This window comes from Phocoena sinus, chromosome 2 (genome assembly GCF_008692025.1).
Source record: "Phocoena sinus isolate mPhoSin1 chromosome 2, mPhoSin1.pri, whole genome shotgun sequence".
Classification (NCBI taxonomy): Eukaryota; Metazoa; Chordata; class Mammalia; order Artiodactyla; family Phocoenidae; genus Phocoena; species Phocoena sinus.
Genome location: NC_045764.1, coordinates 85,630,102 through 85,653,388, shown reverse-complemented (window position 1 = coordinate 85,653,388; position 23,287 = coordinate 85,630,102). Strand labels below are relative to the sequence as shown.

Genomic DNA, 23,287 nt, shown 5'->3' with positions numbered 1-23,287 from the left:
CCGAAAGTAATCTACGGATTCAGTGCAATCCCTATCAAACTACCACTGGCATTTTTCACAGAACTAGAACAAAAAATTTCACAATTTGTATGGAAATACAAAAGACCCCGAAGAGCCAAAGCAATCTTGAGAAAGAAAAACGGAGCTGGAGGAATCAGGCTCCCTAGCTTCAGACTACACTACAAAGCTACAGTAATCAAGACAGTATTGTACTGGCACAAAAACAGAAAGATAGATCAATGGAACAGGTCAGAAAGCCCAACGATAAACCCATGCACATATGGTTACCTTATCTTTGATAAAGGAGGCAAGAATATACAATGGAGAAAAGACAGCCTCTTCAATAAGTGGTGCTGGGAAAACTGGACAGCTAGTTACATGTAAAAGAAAGAAATTAGAACACTCCCTAACACCATACACAAAAATAAACTCAAAATGGATTAAAGACCTAAATGTAAGGCCAGACACTATAAAACTCTTAGAGGAAAACATAGGCAGAACACTCTATGATATACATCACAGTAAGATCCTTTTTGACCCACCATCTAGAGTAATGGAAGTAAAAACCAAAATAAACAAATGGGACCTAATGAAACTTAAAAGCTTTTGCACAGCAAAGGAAACCATAAACAAGATGAAAAGACAACCCTCAGAATGGGAGAAAATATTTGCAAATGAAGCAACTGACAAAGGATTAATCTCCAAAATTACAAGCAGCTCATGCAGCTCAATATCAAAAAAACAAACAACCCAATACAAAAATGGGCAGAAGACCTAAATAGACATTTCTCCAAAGATATACAGGTTGCCAACAAATGCATGAAAGGATGCTCAATATCACTAATCATTAGAGAAATGCAAATCAAAACTACAATGAGGTATCACGTCATACCAGTCAGAATGGCCATCATCAAAAAAATCTACAAACAATAAACGCTGGAGAGGGTGTGGAGAAAAGGGAACCCTCTTGCACTGTTGGTGGGAATGTAAATTGATACCGTCTTTATGCAGAACAGTACGGACGCCTTAAAAAACTAAAAATAGAACTACCATACAACCCTGCTATTCCACTACTGGGCATATACCCTGAGAAAACCATAATTCAAAAAGAGTCATGTACCACAATGTTCACTGCAGCTCTATTTACAATAGTCAGCATGGAAGCAACCTAAGTGTCCATCGACAGATGAATGGACAATGAAGATGTGGCTCATATATACAATGGAATATTACTGAGCCATAAAAAGAAACGAAATTGAGTTATTTGTAGTGAGGTGGATGGCCCTAGAGTCTGTCATACAGAGTGAAGTAAGTCAGAAAGAGAAAAACAAATACTGTATGCTAACACATATATATATGGAATCCAAAACAAAAAACAAAAAATTTTTATGAAGAACAGGGGCAGGAGAGGAATAAAGACGCAGACGTAGAGAATGGACTTGAGGACATGGGGATGGGGAAGGGTAAGCTGGGACGAAGTGAGAGAGTGGCATGGACTTATATATACTACCAAATGTAAAAGAGATAGCTAGTGGGAAGCAGCCGCATAGCACAGGGAGATCAGCTCAGTGCTTTGTGACCACCTAGAGGGGTGGGAGGGAGACAAAAGAGGGAGGAGATATGGGGATATATGTATATGTATAGCTGATTCACTTTGTTATAAAGCAGAAACTAACACATCATTGTAAAGCAATTATACTCCAATAAAGATGTTAAAAAAAATAAAGTAGAATATATTTGCAGAGGTAAAGAAATGCCTGCTTAGTAGCTCCCACTCTGATCACAACACAGCAGACACTTGGTTGGCCCCAACTAAATCCTTCACTAGTGTTCATAAATGGGGATTTTTCTTTACAATCTGATCTCAATTTTATTACTCTACCTCCGGTGCTGAAACATTTCATTTTCTTTCTTCATGTTCAGTATTATGTTTTATACCTAAACTCTGCTAAAGAAGACATATGGCTTCCACTTTAAAATTCACTGCATATTCTACAATTATACTACATAAATATCAAAACACTTCAAAAGTAAAATGTTCATACCTTTGGACTGGATTTTTTCACAATTTGGAGAAATTATAACACATTTGATCTTGTTTAACTTCATATGTTTCGTAACCTCTCTTAGACCCATGACCAGCCGTCGCCTCGCTTTTGCTCTTACAGGATCCTTTTGGTAGATGCGTTCCTGGAAGCTGACAAGCTCTTGAAGAAGAAGAGTCACACATTCATCAATCTCTTTACAAAGAACCTGATTACAGTACCTGTAAAGGAACCCAAAAGTAGGTAATTATAAAATTATTTTAGGAAAAAAATATATCCAGTAAACAGGTTTTCATTAAAAAATCAAGTCTTGAAAAATCTCCTAAATCCTTCAGTCAATTAGGAAAACAGAAGAGTTTTCCTGAATTACAACAGATCGGCTTTTATGCAAAGGACAGATTAACCTCGAGGAAGTACCAATCAAACACCCAATTATTAAATTCCTAAGGATATAAATCAAATGTTAACCTGCTATTAGATAAACAGGTATAATGTTTTTGGTAAGGAGATAATGTATAAAGTTATTTCATTCCAATGAATACTAAAGATGCTTCTAATAAGAAACAAATTAATTTCATAAAAGCTAACTGAATGCCCTAATACCAACCATTCATCCTCCATGCTTGGATAAATCACAGTCTCCAGCACTGGCTTCCTCAACCATAAAAATAAGGAGTTACGGATGACAGCCTCAATGGTCCCTCTACCTCTGAAAATCTATGGTTACAGCGGATGAATTCAGTAGTTAAACTGAAGCCAAAACCAAAGAGGTCTTGAGGTAAAAGTCATATGGCTTTATATCAGGCAAAGTAACTGAATGAGGCTCTTTGTGAGATCATATCATATATGGCTACAACGCAAAAACCAGAAAGCAAGTAGTGTGAGGCCACTATAGTACTTAATTTCAAGGATAAGGAAGTCATTCTAGTTTAAGTAAACTCCTTACATATTCCGCTTTGCTAGTTTTCAACCATAATCTATCTCTACCATAAGCAGGTACTTAACAAGGAAAATTGGTAAAATTTCTCATCTAGGAATGCCAGGCCAGCAAATTACCAGTTCTAAATTACTGATACATTATATGGTGGGAAAATCTAGGCCTGCCTTTCTTTAGTGATAAAAAATGTTCTGCTTTGGAAATTTTTTTAATGTTTATGTGAAAAGTGTTTAAATAAATGCAAGTATGACATTACTTCAGAACAGAAGATATAACTGGACAGGCTGAGGAAAGGTTATCATAAAGTATACAAAATTAAAGAAAGCAATTGAAGAATAAAACATCAAAAATGCAATTTTCTTCACTCTGCTTTTCTTCCAAGCTGTTTATTTCACACATATGTAAGATTTTATTCTCCAAGTATTTCCTTTGTCACACATGTGATATTTAATTAACTCCCCAAACCTAGGCGACAAGTATTTGCTCAAAAACAATAAAGGAACAGAACAAACCAATGTGGTTTGGATTCACACACATTTTACCTTCACCCTGGGATTCTTTCATAGGTAAACTTAATTTCAAAGGTAAAATTAACTTACCTACACAAATGTTTACATTCTAAAATCCTTCACAGCAATAACTGTCAGTTCAAGGTTATTCACAGATGGGCATTTTCAAACTTAGAAATATATGCTTAAAAACAAATAGGTTTAGGGCTTCCCTGGTGGCGCAGTGGTTGAGAGTCCGCCTGCCAATGCAGGGGACATGGGTTCGTGCCCCAGACTGGGAAGATCCCACATGCCGCGAAGCGGCTGGGCCCATGAGCCATGGCCACTGAGCCTGCGCGTCCGGAGCCTGTGCTCCGCAACGGGAGAGGCCACAACAGTGAGAGGCCCGCGTACCGCAAAAAAGAAAAAAAAAAAAAAAAGAACAAAAAAAACCAAATAGGTTTATGTAACAGGTTCACTACACGTAGGAGGATCTTAGAAACTTGTTATTAATTGGTTAGAGGTTTTTTTTGAAGGGCCAATAATATAAACAAAAAAGCAAAAGCATTTGGAGAGGAAAAATGTCACAGTATGACATTTTATATAACACATAAGCTGTAAGAGGTAAAATTTCATGGGTATAAACACTAGCTGATATAAAAAGAATGTATTTACTGTCAAATCACTTTTACATGAACACTGACAGCTGACGGAAGGCAAATACTTTCCATATAATAAAACCCGTTGTTAAACAAAATCTGACAGAACTTAAAGATCTTTGGTATTCTATCTGTTCAACCCACTAAGAAAGAATGACAATATTATATTCAGAACTACAGTCAAGATACCTAAGCTATTCAACCTCAATAATGAGACTAAAACTTACTCTCTAAATCTTTTGCTGTGGATTTTGGTTATTGTCGAAGATGCCATTGGACTGCCTATCCCAGAACTAGCCGGAGAGCCTTGTGACACAGGTGTCATACAGTACGGAGAGTTCTGACTTGCTGGAGAGAGGGATGCATCACTGGGCATGCTCAGTCCAGCATCTGTGGAGACGTGGGGTGAGGGGAAAGAATTTAGAAATTCTGAATGTTGAAAAGCTCTATACTCTTCAACATAATTTAGAATAGCAGTTACCTTTTGTTATCACTTCCAAATTCTCCAGAAGCTACCAAGTTGGGCATTGTTCGTATCACAAACATTTCTCATATACTACAAAAATCAAATTTTCCTATTATGTCTTAAAATATACTCTGAAAAACATCAAGCATAGCCTACAAGTCTCCACAGCAGAGATGCAAGAAGGCCAAGTTATCTAAAACATGTATTCCCAGGGGATCTAAACTGAAGAACAAAAGACGTATCCGCTTCTGCACTCTTTCCAGATCATATTACCCATCTCCTTCATCTGTATTTTTCCACCTATTTCTTAGAAATAATTTTTTTTAACTGTCTAAGAATTCCCATTGCTGCTGGCAATGATGAATTCTACCTCACTCATTCTCTCCACACCACTCCCAGTTCTCCAGGCACCACCCCAGTTTCTCTTTCATTTGGTCTTTGCTCCTGTGCTCAGGCAGCCACGTTTGCAGATGCCACCTCTTGACTCAACTGCCACCTTTAGTTACTGCTTCTTTTCTAAACAGCTCTAAAACTCAGGAAATGAGTTAGTATTTGTCCAGTCCATTAATCTGCAAAGTTACACATATATCTTATCTCTCTACTGGATTGTAAACTTTTTGTAACAGGGCCAGTCCACTATATATCTTTATGACATTTCCTGACCTTCCCATCCCTACCCCACTTACTGAAGTACATATGATGGATGTTCAACACACACTTGTTGAAGGAATGCATAAACAGATACACCTAAATACAAAGGCAATGATACTTAATTGAGAGTAAAGGGGAACCCTAACCAAACATATTGGAACAATTCTTAGAAGAAGTAAACTTATTTTCTAAACACAAGGGAACACTGCTACTAAATCTATTTAATGTTTTGCCAAGATTTAAATGTTTTGCCAAAAGTTGAAGAATAAATACCAGGAGAAACAGGGACCTAGTCAGGTTTCTCTTAAAATCTTTCTTGCGCAGTAGTATAAATTTTAGAAGGCATCTGCAGTTTTGCTGAGGTCCCATCTGAAATCATGTGCTGGCTACCCATTGTATGGGACTGAATCTTACTGACCAACTGGACTCTACACTACAACAAGCTTTGCAATTCTCTACTCATTGTGGCATATGTATTAATTTCACAAAAGCAAGGAAGAAAATCAACAAAAGCAATTCAATAAAATATACAGGTGACCCTTGTACAATATGGGGATTTAAACCTCATATAATTTATAGTCCGCCCTCTGTATCATAGTTCCTCCACTATCTGTGGATTCAACCAATCATGGCTGAGTAGTACTGCAGTATTTATTATTGAAGAACATCTGTGTACAAGTGTACCTGTGCAGTTCAAACCTGCGTTGTTCAAGGGTCAACTGTAGTCCTGCAAAGAAAGTCAATTGTGTTCTAGATATAAAAGAAGGCAAGATGAAAGGAACTGTGACAGTTACAGAGGATGCATTAGTAAGATCATAATTATGAGGGTTTACAACAAATTCAGGATTTAAGCTTCAAAAATGCCATAGACCTACTATGTAACACCTGCCTCCCTGCCCTTTAAATATCTCTCTACAGAAGCATCTTCAAAAGAAACCACTCTCAAAGATTAAAAAATTTAGATAAAATATGGAGCATATTTAGGAGATCAACTAGTGATATGTTCTTACCTACTAATTAAAATACTTCGGATCATTTTATAAGAAGAAGGGGGAAAGAGGTGATCTTACCTTCTTGGGAAACAATCTCCTGCGGCAAATCATCAATAAAATCTAAGTGCATTTCTATTGGTTCCTCAGATCCCAAAAGACTGTGGTCCACAGTTAAACGGCCCTTCTTTTCCTCTCTTTCTTTCAAAATAACCTAAAAGTCATTACCAGTCTTTAATTACTAATTACTCTTTAAGTATGTACTGAATGATTAAAATGGTCACTATTACACAGGAATAGTAGTGTTCACTTAAAAAATGGAGGTAAGGATTTTGGCTGGCTATGTAGAAACTGACTGGCAAAAAGGTGAATGTAATTTTAGGCACTGCAGTTGAAGGAAGTACTATATCCAAAATAAAGGAAGGCAATATAATACTACAGCTATCAAACCACATCTGCTTCATTCTTTAAATCCTAGTAGACAAACTAGGGTTTCCCCCAAAATGGATAAAATAAAACCTTTGGAAACCAGGTCACATAGTTACGTTAGATTTATTTGGTCACAGATCATCTCATTCACTCCTCCTAATAAGAGTACTGAGTTAAACAGAGCAGATATTATACCCAACTTATAAAGAAGATGAGGATAAGAAAGGCTTGCTAAAACTACACAATAAGTACTGAAGTTAGTACTAGAATCCCAGGCTTCTGATACCTAGGGTCTCAAGTTTTTGGATACCTAAATGTTTAACTTTTTCTTTTAAACTTATAGACAGAACTCATTCCCCAGGGCCTTGGTCAACACAGAAAGATAGTCATGATGCTGAGATCCCCAACCTTAAATTAACTAGTCATCATAAAGATGCATGTCTAAGAACTTTTCACAATAATCAGTTGGCCAAAACGCCACAACTACTTTTGCAAAACGATTTAAACCCTTTTTTATACTGTAAAATAAATATCCCCAGGTTTTGTTTTACCTTTTTAAGTGCTGTGGGCCGTTTTAGTTTTGCAATTTCCTTTTCTTTTCCTTTTTTCGCTTTAGAGGAAGTAATGTCCAAAGAATTAAAGGATGTCAAACAGGGCTGACCTTTGGTTAAGGGTTTTCTGTTAGTAGAGTCTTTAGTGTGAAAAGAAGCTGCAGTGACCACTAAAAACAAACAAGAACATTAGTTTTACTATTATGGCCAACTCCACATATTTTCAAAATTTCTAATAATAAGCCTATAAGAACAACAACATCCTCTTCTTGTGGAAAACAGACATCACAACAGCAGGAACAGTATATGGCCGTGCAGTATCCCTCAGATACAGCTCCAAAGAACCATTCTACCTCTGAAATTTCAAAACTCTGTACCTCTCCTTATTCCTAATGAATCTAACAATGACCCTTACATAAGATAAGTAGTTTATCACTCCTCTCCTCATTTCAGCCTGTCAGTGAAGAATGATGATTTTCCCCTCTTGGCTGCACTGTCAGTACTATTCAGCAATTCTTTTATGCCTGATTGATTGTTACCCTCATTCTCCCGTGGATACCACCCAACCTTCAGCAGACCTAGCCTCTAATCTCAACTCTCTCACTCTAGCAGAAAAGCTTTCCTGCTACTTCCCTGAGAAGATGCTTTCCAATATAAACTTCTAAGCCACCTGAGAGGAGGCAGCAGGCATCCTTACTCCCACCGAAGGCTTACCAACCACCTCTTCTCATAATCCCATCTCAGGATTAATTCCTCAAGGATTTTGCTCTATTACTTTCCCCTTGCATCTTTCAAGTTCCTCCTTGACTTGACCCCTGACTCTTTTACCTAACTCCCCAAAAGAAGTTAAAATTCTCCTCTATATAAAAGGAAGAAAAAACAGGCAAACTAACAAAACCTCTCCCCTAACTGGCTTCTAAGATACCATCACTCCCCTTTCTTCCTCATTACTTCCCAAATCATTATAATCTGGCCTCCGCCCTACCCACTCTCTTGAAACTGCTATTGCCAAGATCACATAAAACCTTGCAACTGCCAAATCTAACTCTGATTCTTTGCTCTATTCTAGAGCAAAGCAGCATTTGTTACCAAAGACCACATCCTCTTCCTCAAAATTCTATCCTCACCTTTTGTGACATTACGTTCCATTTTTCTCACTCTTTCTCAAACCTGTTTTTCTGGTTCTTCTTCCTTCTGTCTTTTAACTCTGAGCATTCTACAAGGCTTTATCCCTGAACATCTTTTTCCTAATTTTTCTTTCCCCTGACAATCTTATATATTTCCACAGCTACAACAATCATCTCTATTTGAAATTCACTGACTTCTAACCTGAACTGCACATACCTAGCTATAAGTTAAATAGGAACCACCAGGACCTCCCTAACCAGCATTTCAAATACAACAGGGCCAGAGTCTGTTCTTCCCAAGAAAATTCTTCTTCCATGATCCTTATCCTGTTGGATATCGTCATATACCTAACCCCCACCACAGTCCTCCAAGTCAGAGAGTTTGGAGTCATCTTTGACCTGTTTCCACATTCCACCAATTAAAAAACCCTATTAATTCATTAAAATCCTTTTACATCTCTGCCATAGTCCCGTCCTTCTTTTGGACTTCCCAAGAAAGCTGATTTCTTTGTAATCAACACTTCCCAATTTAAACACTGGTGATAGATTAGAGATTAATCTCACTTCCATCTGTCAAGAATCTTACTCCCCCTTTAAAGCCCAGTCCAAATGCTATCATATATGAAGGCATTTGTAACATACATCCCTGTTGACATAAATCACTCTTTCTTCTATAAGTTCATAAAACTTTGCTGGTATCTTTCCTAAGGCACTGCTTTTTATTAGTTATGTGGGTATGTCTTTCTCTCAGACTAGATTATAAACTCCTTGACCACAGGTGTATCTTAATCCTACCTGTGATTCCACAGTTCTTGACACCACACTTTGCATGTAGATACTTACATCTGTATATATTAATGTGCTAAACAAACCAAAGTTGTAATAATAAGCCACTTGAAGTTATCATAGGCTAACAATCTCTTTCCCAAAATAACTGGCTAAACTTTATTGAATGATTATAACCCAGACGCTCTTCTAAGCACTTTACATGTATCATCTCATTCAATCCTCAAAACAATCCAGAAGCAGGTACTGTATTATCTCCATTTTAATGTAAGGAAAGTGAAGCACAGGAAGATTAAATAACTTGCCAAGGAAAAACATGGAAGAACAGGATTCAAGACGCAGCTCAACTCCAAAGCCCCCGCATGCAGCCACTAGACCACACTGCCTCTGGAACACTAACTCAGTTTCATTCCCTAGAGTCCTTTACTCTTAGTGAGATGTTACTGCCACATCCCTGATCTCAACAGCATGCAACTCTAAAGCTCAGTATGCACTCAATATTATTTTTACTAACAGTTACTCAAAGCTAAGGTTCATACCGGATGGTAACTAGCTATAGGTTTAAACATTTTGCACACACGATTAAAGTTATAAACTGTTACTTATATTTTTGTTTAAAAGCAGTAGACCCTTTACATAGGAACCGAGGAAAGAGAAAATTCCTTTCTTCCCCTCAACATCAGTGCTTTTTGTTGGTGCCTTTCCCTTTCCTTTACCTTATTCCTCATCCTCTAAAAACAAAGACTATGAAAAGAAATGAGGGAGCATGTCAAAGGTGCTGAGCTGTAACTCTGACGAGGTTTGTTAAAATATAAATTATTGTTTCAGCAGAAAGCCAGCTCATTTTCTCTCTCCCTCCCTCCCCTCCTCGCCCTCCCTGCCCCCACTTCTCTCCCTCTCTCTCCCTCCCTGTCTCCCTTTCTCTCTCTCTCTCTCACACATACACACAAAATCTGATTAACACTCCTATGTTTTCCATTGGGTTTTAAATTGGATAATTTAACAGTTATAGAGCCAAATTACTTGTGATTCTTACTGACACCTTTGAAGAAGAGAAAAATTTGGTTGGTTCATAACATATACCAACCGACATTTGAACAGAGACCTGGAGGACCTGATGGAACAAACTATACTGATGCCTGAGGGAAGAGAGTTCCAGGTAAAGGAAAGAGCAAGCACAAGGACACTGAGCTTGGAGCATGTTGGATGTGTCTGCGGAACAGCAAGGGGGATAACGTGGCTTAGAGCAGTGAGTGCCGGGGAGAATGGTGATGAGGGCAGAAAGGTAACAGGACCAGCTAAGATATGACTTAGGACCCTGGCTTCGCTCCAAGTGAGATGACGAGCTACTAGAGGATTTTGAACTTATATCTGAAAAAGAGTGCTCCTTTTAAGACAGACTGGGGGTTAGGGGGAATGAAAGGTAGGTAATAGTTAGGAGGCTACTAGTGGCAGGAGAGAAGCTGCTGAGTAATCAGACTCTGGATTTTTGTAGGTATATATAATTTAGATTAACAGTTTCCAAAATACATTACCAAAGCCAAATAGCACATTGCCAGGATTAATGGTATCACCTGTATATGACAGAGGTCTGGTATTAGTAATTTGCCGTGCTTTCATGGCTTGTTGTTGTTTTTCCAGAGCTGCTAACATGTCCCCCAAATCTAGTTGTACAGGTGTTTTATTCTTTTTCCCAGCTGCCTTTGATAAAGCTTCCTGCAAGGTAAGCATGAAAACATTTTTCATTTTAGTATGAAAATGTGACAATTTAAGATAATTATATTTGTCAGTCTTCCATCCATCCCCCAAAACCTACCAAATAAACTATCGTATTTGTTCATAAAAATGAATACATACCTGTAGTTTTTTTTGCTCCATACTTATTTCTGAATATTCTTGTGCTGTGGCAAGGGCTGCTGCTAAAGCTTTCTTCTTTTGACTTTTTGCACGTTTAGGAACTGAGGTTGTAATGGGAATTGGTGTCTGAACTATATTGATTGGTGAGTTCTCAGGTAAATCATCCAACTACGATAACCAGAGAAAAACATTTGTTAGTGATTCCATAAAAGTCTAATCATAAGGAAAGACAATCTAGAATGTGAGATGTTCTACAGTATAACTGGACTAGACTCTTCAGAAGATTCAATTACATAAAGAACAGAGTGAGATGGTGGGATCATTCTAGACAGGGAGACTGGAAAATAATAGAGACAAAACAGCAAAATGCAATAGGTGATAACTGACTGGATCCTGGACTGAAAACAAAATAACTCCAAGGTAAAGTTTTGCAACAACTGGGGAAATTTTAGCATGGACTGTATGGTTTATGATGTCATTTAATTAATGGTATTTCCTTGTCTGTAATGGAACTATGGATTTCGAAGGACAGTGTCTCTGTTCCGGCTATGCTGAGAAGAAATACTAAAGATCAGTACTAAATACAGTGCTTCTTCTACGCCACGCTGCCCTACAAGTCTTCATACTTAGCTGGAATATTTCTTTTCAACATTGCCATAGCTCAAAAGATGTTCAAATATTTTGCTTATCTTTTTTAAAAGAGTCACTTACTACTTTTGAAGAAAGTTTCTGTTGAATATTCTCATCTTTAGCACTTCCATTCTCATTTAGTTCTCGAAATCCATCTTCATCCTGAAATAGTTCCACATTTTAAGTAAAAACAGAGTTCAAAGCAATAAACTCTTAAGAACAACATTTATAATGCTTAAGAGTAATGAAATGACAGGGAAGTAATTTTTTAACTCAATATTAAACTATTTAAAAGTCTTAAAAAGGAAATCTCATTTCTCACATGCTAAAACATAGCTAATTTAATTATTCAAGGATGGGGATACATCCACACGTGTCCATCCTTTAGATTTCTGCATCTACTATTCCATTTTTATTAATAATTCTACCCTAAGGTGGGTAAGTAAATAAAAAGAAATTCAAAAAGGATTTTATCACATTTCACATAATTTTGAGAAGATTTTAAACAAATGGCTTAGTATGAATTTCATTAATACATTCCCTGTCCCATTACTACATACACCAGTCAATAACGTTAAAAGTTAAAAAATAAAAATAAATTCCCTATTCAAAGTAATTTCTTAACCAATATCCTCCTTTACACTGAAATTTATATCTATTATTTTTAACTAAATATAAGTATGGAACCAATCATATGATTAAGTGCAAATAAAAAATCTGCCACATGTACTGTTCTTGATACACTACTTGAGCTGAAGCCTCAAGTCCTTTAGCTCAATTACTAAGCTTATCTAACATATTATTCATCTGAAGCCTCTGGCCTCAAGCATATTTAAACTCCATCTATTAACTCATTTTATAGAAACTATGTAAGAAAAATGAGTTACCTGGGATGTTTGTTCACCATCCTGACACAATCAAATTCTACTCATTCTTTAATACCTATTCCAAATGTTATCCCTATCCTGCCTCAAACCCAAAGGGACTTATTTCTCCTTTCAACTTCAACCACACCCAAGAAGTATCAGGTGTGTACATGTCTACATTCCTCTATTACACAGCAACCTCCCTAAGGGCAGTGTGTTTATTCACCTTAATGTATCATGCAGAGCACCTTACTTTAAACATACAACAGGCCTCCAATGAGCACCAGTTAGATGAATAATAGAAACATTGCAATTAGAATATAAACTGTCTGCCTATTAGAAAAAGTAAAATAGCCTTTTATCTTCCTTCTTCAAGACTCCCCTGGCTAGCAGCACAAATTGACTAGACTGAAGTTTTTAAATCTGAAAACTTAACAAATAGATTCAACAAACATAATAAAAGTTAGGAAGAAAGTTTCAAACTAGGTGAAGTCCACATAAAACTAAGTTCTACCTCCGTATGTTACCTCAAAATGAATACTCATGACAAAAATTTATGAAAATAAACATTAATAAAGTTAATGTTAGACTAACTATATATAACCAAGATAAAAATGACAAGACAAATACATCTAAGTAACTTACAATCTACTTGCAGTCACATGTTAAGACATAAAAAGTACTTATCATAATGTAAGAAAAATTAATTTCTTAATGGCAATAATTGTACTATAACAATATACAGTTTGAAACAATACCTCAAAATATAAAGACTCGGAATTTGGGTCGCCTCTATGACATTGACTGGGGTTTAACTGCTTATTATCTTGTCTCTTTTGCAAATTCTGTCTTCTTTCTGAGGAAGTACTATGTCCTCGGCATCTGAATCCAACCTAAATAAACCCCGGGGGGGGGGAAAATATTACTTTTAAGTAAAATGTTTTATTGAAGTATAACATACAGAAATGTACCCCAAAGTATACAGCACAATGAATTTTCATAAAGTGCATAACTTATTACAAAAGGTTAAAACTTTTGACAAATAAGGTCATTATAATGAAAATACAAAAATGTGATAATTAGTGCATGTTACTTTTTTCCCTTGTGCATGAACATTTATATCAACTTTATTTGTAACGCCAAAAACTGGAAACCCAGATATCCTTCATTGGGAGAGTAAACTCACTGTAGTATATGCATCCTATAAAACAGCAGTCAGTCACGAAAAGGAACAAACTACCGAAATACCCAATAATCTGTATGAATCTTCAGAGAACGATGCAAGTGAAAAAAAGCCAATCCTGAAAAGACTGTATGAGTTCATTTATACAACATTCTTGAAATGACAAAACCATAAAAAGGGGGAACAGATAAGTGGATTCTAGGGGTTAAGGAGAGGCTGGTGGGGAAGGGAAGGGGGAGTTTGGCTATAAAAGGGCAACATGAGGGATCCTTGCAGTAATGGATCTGTTTTGAATCGACTATATTGATGTCAATATCAGGGTTGTGATACTGCACTATAGTTGCAAGATGTTATTACCATTGGGAGAAACTGAGTATTACCTTTTTATAAAACTATCGTAGGTCTTTTAATATCTGTAGTTTTATTGTTTTTTAATTCCTAGGAAATATTAAACATTTTAAATCTTGTTTATAAGAAAACAGGTTTAAAAGAATAAAATTGTCATTCAATCACATAAATTATTATTCTACTGACCCATTCGCAAAATGTTCAACTGTCATAAAAGCAAGAAAAAAACAGATTAAGCACTTTAAGAATCTTAAGACAACCAAGTTCCCTCTCTTAAGTACCTAATGCAACTTAGATGAAATGCCTCTGAACCACGACACCTAGATAAGATGTGAAAAGTATGATCCTCTTTACCAGTTACCCAAGAATTCTAACAATATACAGAACTTGAAGCAGACCTGGACTGAAGGTGCTGTTGTACAGACTTTGGATTATTAAATCAAAAATATGCACACAAAGACCTAGAAGCACCTAGCAATTCCCATGCTAAGCAACTGGTCTAAAAAGACTTGCTGATAAGAAACATAATTTTTTTTTTTTTTTTAAGAAACAGAATTTTTATACTCTGTTGGGAAGTAGGCTGTATGGCAGAACTATAGGCCAGAAGATAGTCATATAGCAAATGTAATCTTCCTTAGAATACGCACAATGGGGCTACTTCCTATAACGTATAAGCATCTGTTAAGAAACTTGATAATTTGTCAGGTACCCAACAGTTCCGTGGTTTTAAATATTTACCTCATTTTAAAATAAACTCATGAACATGGATAGAGAGAGACAGAGGAATACATATGTGATGAAGCAAATTTCTGTAAAATCTTCGAGAGCATCAAGCTAGTAGCTATATGAATGGTCTCTATAAAATTGCTTCAACTTTAAGGTCTGTTTAAAAATTTTCATAATAAAATATTTTTTAAATTGGCTCATAAAAAGCAGCTTATACAAGGATGCTAAAACAAAAGCAATTTACAATGTCTAGGTACTAAAGAAACAACTGAATTCACATAAATTATTAACACTGAAATGAAAACCAATAATCAAGCCCCAATATTGGGATGAATAGAAGCAAGAGAATAATGAGTAGAACTCTTCATTTCTTTGTACAGTCACTATCACAAACAAGTAAATGTAAACCTGCCCTCCAAACAGCATTATAATTATATCAAAATGTAAGCCCTGGGCTTCCCTAGTGGCGCAGTGGTTGGGAGTCCGCCTGCCGAGGCAGGGGACACGGGTTCATGGCCCGGTCCGGGAGGGTCCCGCATGCTGCGGAGCGGCTGGGACCGTGGGCCATGGCCACTGGGCCTGCGCGTCCAGAGCCTGTGCTCCGCGGCAGGAGAGGCCGCAGCGGTGAGAGGCCCGCGTACCGCAAAAAAAAAAAAAAATGTAAGCCCTGTTGTAAACCAGCCTTAGTATATATGCATTAATGTTGTTACAAACATAAAAACAATTTTTTAAAAAAATAAATGCAACTTGATTCTTGTACTTGGAGACATAAAGTTCCAGGATTAAGTTAAAACCCCCAAGCTAATGGTCCCAACAAAGTTCATGAGGACCAAATATGCAAGTATTTCCATTACCTCCTGGAATGAACTAATAACCCCCCCTTCTAAAAAAATTCTTCTAAGAAAAAAGAGTTTTGTTGCTAGAAAGTGAGCATAGGGAACAAATCAGAAACTACAGCTACAGCTACAGCTACATATTAAGATTCTTAAATGACTAGCACAAAATCAGTATCTAAAGATTCAGGTGTTTATATTCCACTTACATAACAAAAAAGAAAAATACTAGGAACTGACAAATGAGGAATATGTACAAATTTATTTTCAGAAAATTATACAATACTTCTGAAGAACACAAAAAGGTAACTCAAAAATAAGAAGACAGGGGACTTCCCTGGCGGTCCAGTGGTTAAGACTCCTCGCTTCCAATGCAAGGGCCCTGGGTTCGATCCCTGGTCAGGGAACTAAGATCCTGCATGACGCACTGCACGGCCAAAAAATTAAAGAAAAAAAAAAAAAAAAGCAGGAAGACATTGTTTTTCTAGAAAGATGCCATATCATAAAGGCAATCCATTCTCCCTAAGTTGATAGATTAGTTCAAAAACCAATGGAACAAAACAGAAAATCTGGAAACAGATTTCAATATATATGGAAATTTAATAGGTGATAAAGGTAGTTATCTCAAATAGGTGAAGTAATGGACTTGTAAATAGATGGTGCTGGGAGATTTAGGTAGCCACTTAAAAAATACAGAATAGGACCCATATCTCACAACACCTACCAAGACAAACTCTAAATGGAATAAAGATTTAAATGTAAAAAAAACACAAGAGCATAAACACATTGGAGGAAAACAGGCAAAATCCTTTATAAAAATAAACTTCTTAATGCTATTTAAAACAAACTTGTATATGGCAATAATAATAAGCAAAGTCAAAAATGAAAATCTAGCAAAATATTTTCAACTCATATTACAGACTACCAGCTCCCAGAAATTAAAAATATTTGATAAGAGCTTGATCAAATTGATTTAAAAATGTACAAAAACAGGGAATTCTCTGGCGGCCCAGTGGTTAGGACTCACACTTCCACTGCAGGGGGCTTGTCTTCAATTCCTGGTCAGGGAACGAGACTCCCACAAGGCACACGGCCCAAGAAAAATAAAAATTTCTAAATTAAAAAAAAATTTTTAATGTACAAAAACAGAGAAATAGATCAAGATACAAAAAATGGTCAGAGTATGACAAGTTCACAGAAAAGTACAAACGGCCCTTAAACATATGGAAAGATACTCAACTGCTTTAATACACTATTCCTCTCTCACTGGCACAAATCCAAAATCTTGAAAACACATGATTACTGAGGCTACTTGGAAATAAGCACCCTCCACATTATCGGTGAGAATGCAAAATGGTACAATCTGGTGTTATTTACCAAATAACAGAAATGACTTTATCTTTTCACTCAGCAATACCTTATCTAGGAATTTATTCTACTGCTATACACACAGATTTCTAATTAATACTGCAGCACATCTATTAACAGCAGTAGTTTACAAACAATTCAAGTGTCCAACGACAGGACTTCAGAGATTAACAAGGATATATCCATACAACATTAGGAGTTGTTAAAAATTAAAAACTCTGGGAAAATACACAGATATAGGGAAGAGAAGAAGACAAGTGGAGACAGGGTAAAAATGAGATTGTTCATTGTATAACCTTTTTCATATATTTTATTTTTCAACCTATTCACAAAATAAAGCCATTTTTAAAAACTTAAGTTTTTACATTCTGTCCCTCATTTACAATTAAGGGCACATCACAGTATAGAAAAAATCTGCTGTTTCAAATGTTAAAACACTGGTAAAAACATTAAAAATCACTGCATTGTACAGTAGTTAAAGCAGCATGGTACAGGTGCAAAAATCTGATAAATGGAACAAAAAAGCCCAGAAACAGGACCCAAGACATAAGAAATTAGCAAATGACTAAAAGGGCAGCACAAATCAGAAAAAATAATGGATTACAATGTTAAGACAACTGGTTTACTGTGAAAATCGACCTCATTATGTTGTACCATGCATCAAAAAAAAACCTCAGATAAAAAAGTTTTGAAAACATTACCCTGTAAAAAAGAAGCAGAAATTACAAGTGAATATTTACTAGATTTCTAAAAGACTTTTTAAGCCGAAAAACAATCAGAAATTGCAAAGGGGGAAAATATTTTGACTTAAAAAAAAGGTTCTGCATATCAAAAATCAAGCTACACACTTAAGAAAAGTATAACAAAGCCTCAGAAGTAGAAAAGAAAACACACACATTGTTCAACATCTGGCTCCAGTTCTTTTGGAATGAAGGGAGACAAAATAAACAAACGTTTATGCGTTTCTATAATTGAAAGTTTTGTGTTTTTTCACCATTCCGCATCAGTTTTGAGGCAGAGATAAAATGTTTTTCTGTATCAGTATTATTTCCTCTCTAGTGGGCTACTGATACCAAAAGTACCAATAATGAGACTGCAAACTTGGCAGGTCTAGCAGTTATGATTTCAATATAAAATTTCAGTCCTTAACCAAACATTCCGTAGATTTTGTTTATCTAATCTATATGAACAAGTCTTGTTTTAGCTCTTTTGTTTTTAATCAAATAAAGCTAGACTGCCTCACAAGCCTGCCACAAACAACAATGACTCATTTTCGCAATAACCATAGGGAAGAGGGCATTATTCTACTTGCTTTCCCAACAGCCTAATTAACATTAGGGTACATCTGAAGTACTTCATTTCAGGGAAGCAAAGGCACACCAGCAAGTATTCGGTTTCCTCAATCCATTGGTAACTTACTCTTACTTCAGTTCATCCAGATCTATTCGTATGGTAACTTTAATTCCTTAACTAGATTTAAGGAATCCAGGAACTCTATCTAAAAATTAAAAAGGAAAAATACTGACCAATCAACACCTCCCTGATATCACAGACAACCAACGCAGGAAGACAATTATTGGAAGTTCGTAGCAGTATATAACTCGCTCTGCTGTACTGCAGCTAGGTCTTGCTCCCCAAGACCAGGAAGCTGCCCCGTCTGGCCACATTATGGCAGAGGCAGCCATCACTATGGTACTGCAACAAGCACCGAGTATGGCTTGTGGTGTTTATAGTCAACTAAAGACACGTGGACCAGGCTACAGTCCTAAAGTTCAAAGAATCAGTATTTAAGGTATTAAAATGCTTTAAATTTTTTATATGGATAAGAAACAGTCACAAAAGATGAAGTAGGACTGGAGAGTATTCTTTTTTAAAATTATAAAATATGCAAATATATTTCTTAAATATAGAAAAGTAGAAAATGGTACAATATACGTCCCACCTACATTCAACATCTTGCCATTTTGTTTCATTATTTAAATAATAATTGTATTGGCTAAGCCATTTAAAAGTTACAGATATCATCACAATATGTATCACCAAAAATTAAGGACACTGCCCTTCAAAACCACTATACCATTTATAATAATGCATCTCACACTACTCAAATTTCTCCAACCTAATCCAAATTACCTGTGAATTATTTCTTTGTTCAGCCTGCCTTCCACCTCTAGAAAATGTCTGATTTTTTTCCATCCAAGGTTTTTTCTGAGTTGCCTGGCAAGTTACACTGGACCAATTTACACCACCTGTAATAAATGAGATTTAAAAATATAAAGATGTCAAAACCTAAAGGGCCCCCTAACTTCACATACTGAAACTCAGTCACTATAAATGTAATACTGAAAAATTTTCCATAAACTTTAAGTGGTATTCCAGTTCTTAGTAATACAAGTTGTCATCTTTCAGAATAGCTCTAGCTGGAATTTTCTCAATTTCATCAACAAAACTATACTTTCAAATTAACTTGAATTTCCTTGGAAGATTTCTAATTTTTCTGCAGCATCAGCAAGCCTCATGCTTAAAAACAAAGCTGGGACATGGACAAAGAAGAAAGTATAGCAAAAACACTATGCAGAAAGTAAGTACCTGCACATATAGATGATTCCACATGCTAAAAATAGAAACAAAAAAGACAATTATTTTCCGCTTAAGAGTCAACACCATATACCTTGCAAAACATTTCATAATTCCGTCTAGTGTGAAGCATGCTTATTATAATCTTAGAAAAAATACTTCTGCATAAATGAGTATTCTTATATTAATAATAAAACATACAAAATACATTTTTAACCATCCTGTTATTATAGGAATTGTTCATGAAAATAGATACTTCAGCTTTAGCAGAGGACACAAAGATAATACTGACACAGATGACTGATGAGGAAATCAAAGTAATGCCACATACACTGATGGTGCTAGAATCAGGATTTCGCAAAGCCCCAGCTGCAGGCTGGTTGTTGCTGTGTTTGGGACTGCAGTAGCCACTATCACTGTCAATGTCAGCTTCACTAGCCCCCTGCTCACTAGAGGATTCAGCAGTAGGGTGGGATGCTCTTCTCCTCCTGCCTTTGGCCTTCCAGAGCATCGTGGCAGAGCTCTCTGAGAGAGATTTGTTAGCGATGTCTGATGGGAAATCTGTAAGGCAAGGAAAGTGTGACAACTCTTTTTGAGGACAAGTTGATCAATTCTTGTTATCATTAAAATTGTAAGAAAACAAAGATACCTAACTTTGTAAGCAGAGAAAACAGGTGAAAACTTTTGAAAAGATCATCAAAAGGTAAGCTGTTCCTGAGAAATTGGTTTATGTGTTTAGTATGAAAGGAGAATATTTGTATAGCTAAAATATTTGTATAATTAATATTACAGAATAATTAAAACAAACCACCATTACCTATTTTAAGAAATAGAACATCACCAATCCTTTGAAGTCCACTGCATGCCTCCTCCACCACTGCATTCTCTTTCTCCCTCAGAGGTCGCCACTATTCTGAATTGTGTTTACCATTCCTTCACTTTTTAAACGAGATTTACCAAGGTTTTGAGATTCTGATGCATGTGGCTGTAATTCATTAAGGCCACTGGAATCTAAAATGTCTGTGTATGAATATACCAAAATGCATTTATCCTTTGTACCACTGATGGGACACCTGGGTTGTTTTGGGGTTTTGCTATTAAGAACAATACTGCTGTAAACATTCTTATACAGACATATAAATGTGTGTGTGTGCACGTGAAGTTTCTCTAAGATTATTACTACTAGGCCCGCTTGGTAATGCCAAATCATTTTCGAAGGTGGTTAAAACAGTTTACACTCTAACATCAATATATATATATATCCCCACTGATGCACATATTCACCAAATACTTGACACTGTCCTCTAGGCTATAATTTTTGCCAATTGTTGGGTATAAAAAGATGGCTCATCGTGGGTTTTAATTTGCATTTTTCTGCTTAATAATGAGATTGAGAATCTTTTCTCATGGTTTTAGCCACTCATTTTCCTTTCTGTAAAATACTTGTTAATTTTACTTTTGGTTTGTTTGACTTCTGCCTATTTTTCTACTAAGTTGCCTGTTTCTCATTTTTGTATTTCACAAATTGTAATTACAAGACATTAAAAAACCTCTTACAATCTCCTAACCTATCACAAATATTCCTTTTTCCACGAGCCTTTTTTCACATACACAATTTTTTCCATATATAATTTTTATACAGAACCAATATAATTTTTGAGTTGCACTGTTTAATATTATGTTCTTCATTAATTATAATATATGAAGGCCCCAAATTATTCCACTGAGTGGATGTCCTGGAGCCTTCTTTTGACTTGTTGCCCGTTACTGGACATTGAGAAGTTTTCAGTGGTTTTTTTTGGTGCTGCTGCAGTGTACACACCTTTAATCAAACAGTTCCTTTTCTTTCTAGGGGGAGATTCCACTTGGATACATTCACCTGAGTAGGACAACTGGGTCCAAATATTCCTATAGCTCTACCAAACTGTTTCAGCCCCTTGGCAGCACTGCATTCCAGGGGCCCTGAGCACAAGGTGGGATCATTTTCTTATTGATTCCTATGAATTCTTTATATGTCCTCACACTAACCCTTTGTCAGTTACATGCATGGTAAAAATCTTTTCCAAGATTTGTGCCTTGTTCTTTCACTCACGCTTGATAAACAGAAATTCTTAATTTTAGAAATAGTTCTCTCCATGCAATCATAAAGATATCTGCTGTATTTTCTACTACATGTGGTTTTCCCATTTAAGCCCTTAATCCATCTGGAATAGATTTGCATGATGTATATGTTAGGGGTCTGTGATGCTATCTTTGTCGTTTTCCTTATATGTGTTTCTGGGCTCTCTGTTCTGTTTGATTTTCACATACTGAATTTTATATACTGTATTTTTGTATAAGCCTATAAAAAATAAAATGGCTTAATAGGTCTTGATATCTAGAGGAAAAGTTATTTTCCAGGGATGTCTTGGCCAGTGCGCTCCTTTATTTTAGAATTAGTTTGTCAAGTTCCAAAAAAATCCCCACTGGAATTTTTTTTTTTAATAAATTTATTTATTTTATTTTTGGCTGCATTGGGTCTTCGTTGTTGTATGCAGGCTTTCTCTAGTTGTGGTGAGCAGGGGCTACTCTTCGTTGTAGTGCACGGGCTTCTCACAGCAGTGACTTCTCTCATTGCAGAGCATGGGCCCTAGGTGCACGGGCTTCAGCAGTTGCGGCGCGAGGGCTCAGTAGTTGCGGCTCGCGGGCTCTACAGCGTAGGCTCAGTAGTTGTGGCCCACGGGCTTAGTTGCTCCGTGGCATGTGGGATCTTCCTGGACCAGGGCTTGAACCTGTGTCCCCTGCATTGGCAGGCGGATTCTTAACCACTGCACCAGCAGGGAAGCCCACCATAGGAATTTTGATTAGAACTGCATTGAATCTATAGACTAACTTAGGGGAAAAATGCCATTTGCAACATCAAATTGTCCTGAATGAGCATGCTATTTATTTTTTTAAATGTCCTATAATATAGTTACAGTTTTCTGCATCAATGTCTTATTATCTTTTGTCAGGTTTATGCCAGAAACTGTATTTTTGTTGCTACTGTAAATAATATCTTTTCTTAAATTTTGTTTGTTGGCAGCACACTGAAATGCAATTAATTTTTGTATATTATCTTATATCTAGCCATGTTACTAAACTCTTAAATAATATGACCTTGTGTTCAAGAGGAAAAAATTGTTACAAATTCCTTTAAAATTTTCATTCTACCTGTAGTTGATACCAATTAATCCTGATAACTTAAAAACAAACTAAAGAATAAGAATACTGATAGAAGGTATAATCTTCTACTCAAATTATATCTTCATCTTTTCACTTTCTAATTCTTGTGCTTCAGAAGGCTGTCTTTGTGGACACTTAATGAGCAAACCAAAGACGTTAGGATAAATTTTTAAAGCAGTTCCAGGGTTCAAAGCATGTAGAAATGGGTCACTATGTCTAGGAACAACCAAAACATAGAAAATTTTGTCATATATTACCTTGTGACTCTTTCCCATAGCCAACCATTTGTCAGTCTGTTAATCTCATCGCTTTATGCCCTACAAATCACACAATGACTGCACTATCAGCAAGATTGTTTTTTAACTGATTCCCAAATCCTTTCTTGCTCCTAACAGACCTAAGCAATTGTAAAAGGAAACTGAATAGACGTCCAACAGAAAAGGTACAGTCCAAATGAAAGAATGTATGTGCCACCTAATTCATTTTAAGCCAGACGGTATTTTTGTGAAAACTATAGGGGGTAAAAAGCAAATATGCCTTTGAACAGATCTAATTCCTAGCCTTGGA

General features: G+C 36.2%; 1 protein-coding gene across 2 annotated transcripts in view; it reads right to left on the bottom strand.

The window, feature by feature from the left end:
* SECISBP2L (SECIS binding protein 2 like) overlaps positions 1-23,287 on the bottom strand; it is a 62,524-nt gene that overhangs the window by 26,181 nt on the left and 13,056 nt on the right. For both annotated transcript variants that reach the window (XM_032623157.1, XM_032623158.1), the window contains 11 exons: positions 19,848-20,077; positions 19,529-19,553; positions 19,073-19,188; positions 13,240-13,374; positions 11,697-11,777; positions 10,986-11,153; positions 10,703-10,844; positions 7,216-7,385; positions 6,317-6,449; positions 4,357-4,519; positions 2,046-2,266 (listed from right to left, as the gene is read on the bottom strand). In XM_032623157.1, the coding sequence (XP_032479048.1) occupies positions 2,046-2,266; positions 4,357-4,519; positions 6,317-6,449; positions 7,216-7,385; positions 10,703-10,844; positions 10,986-11,153; positions 11,697-11,777; positions 13,240-13,374; positions 19,073-19,188; positions 19,529-19,553; positions 19,848-20,077 (1,584 nt within the window). The remainder of the gene's footprint in view (positions 1-2,045; positions 2,267-4,356; positions 4,520-6,316; positions 6,450-7,215; positions 7,386-10,702; positions 10,845-10,985; positions 11,154-11,696; positions 11,778-13,239; positions 13,375-19,072; positions 19,189-19,528; positions 19,554-19,847; positions 20,078-23,287) is intronic.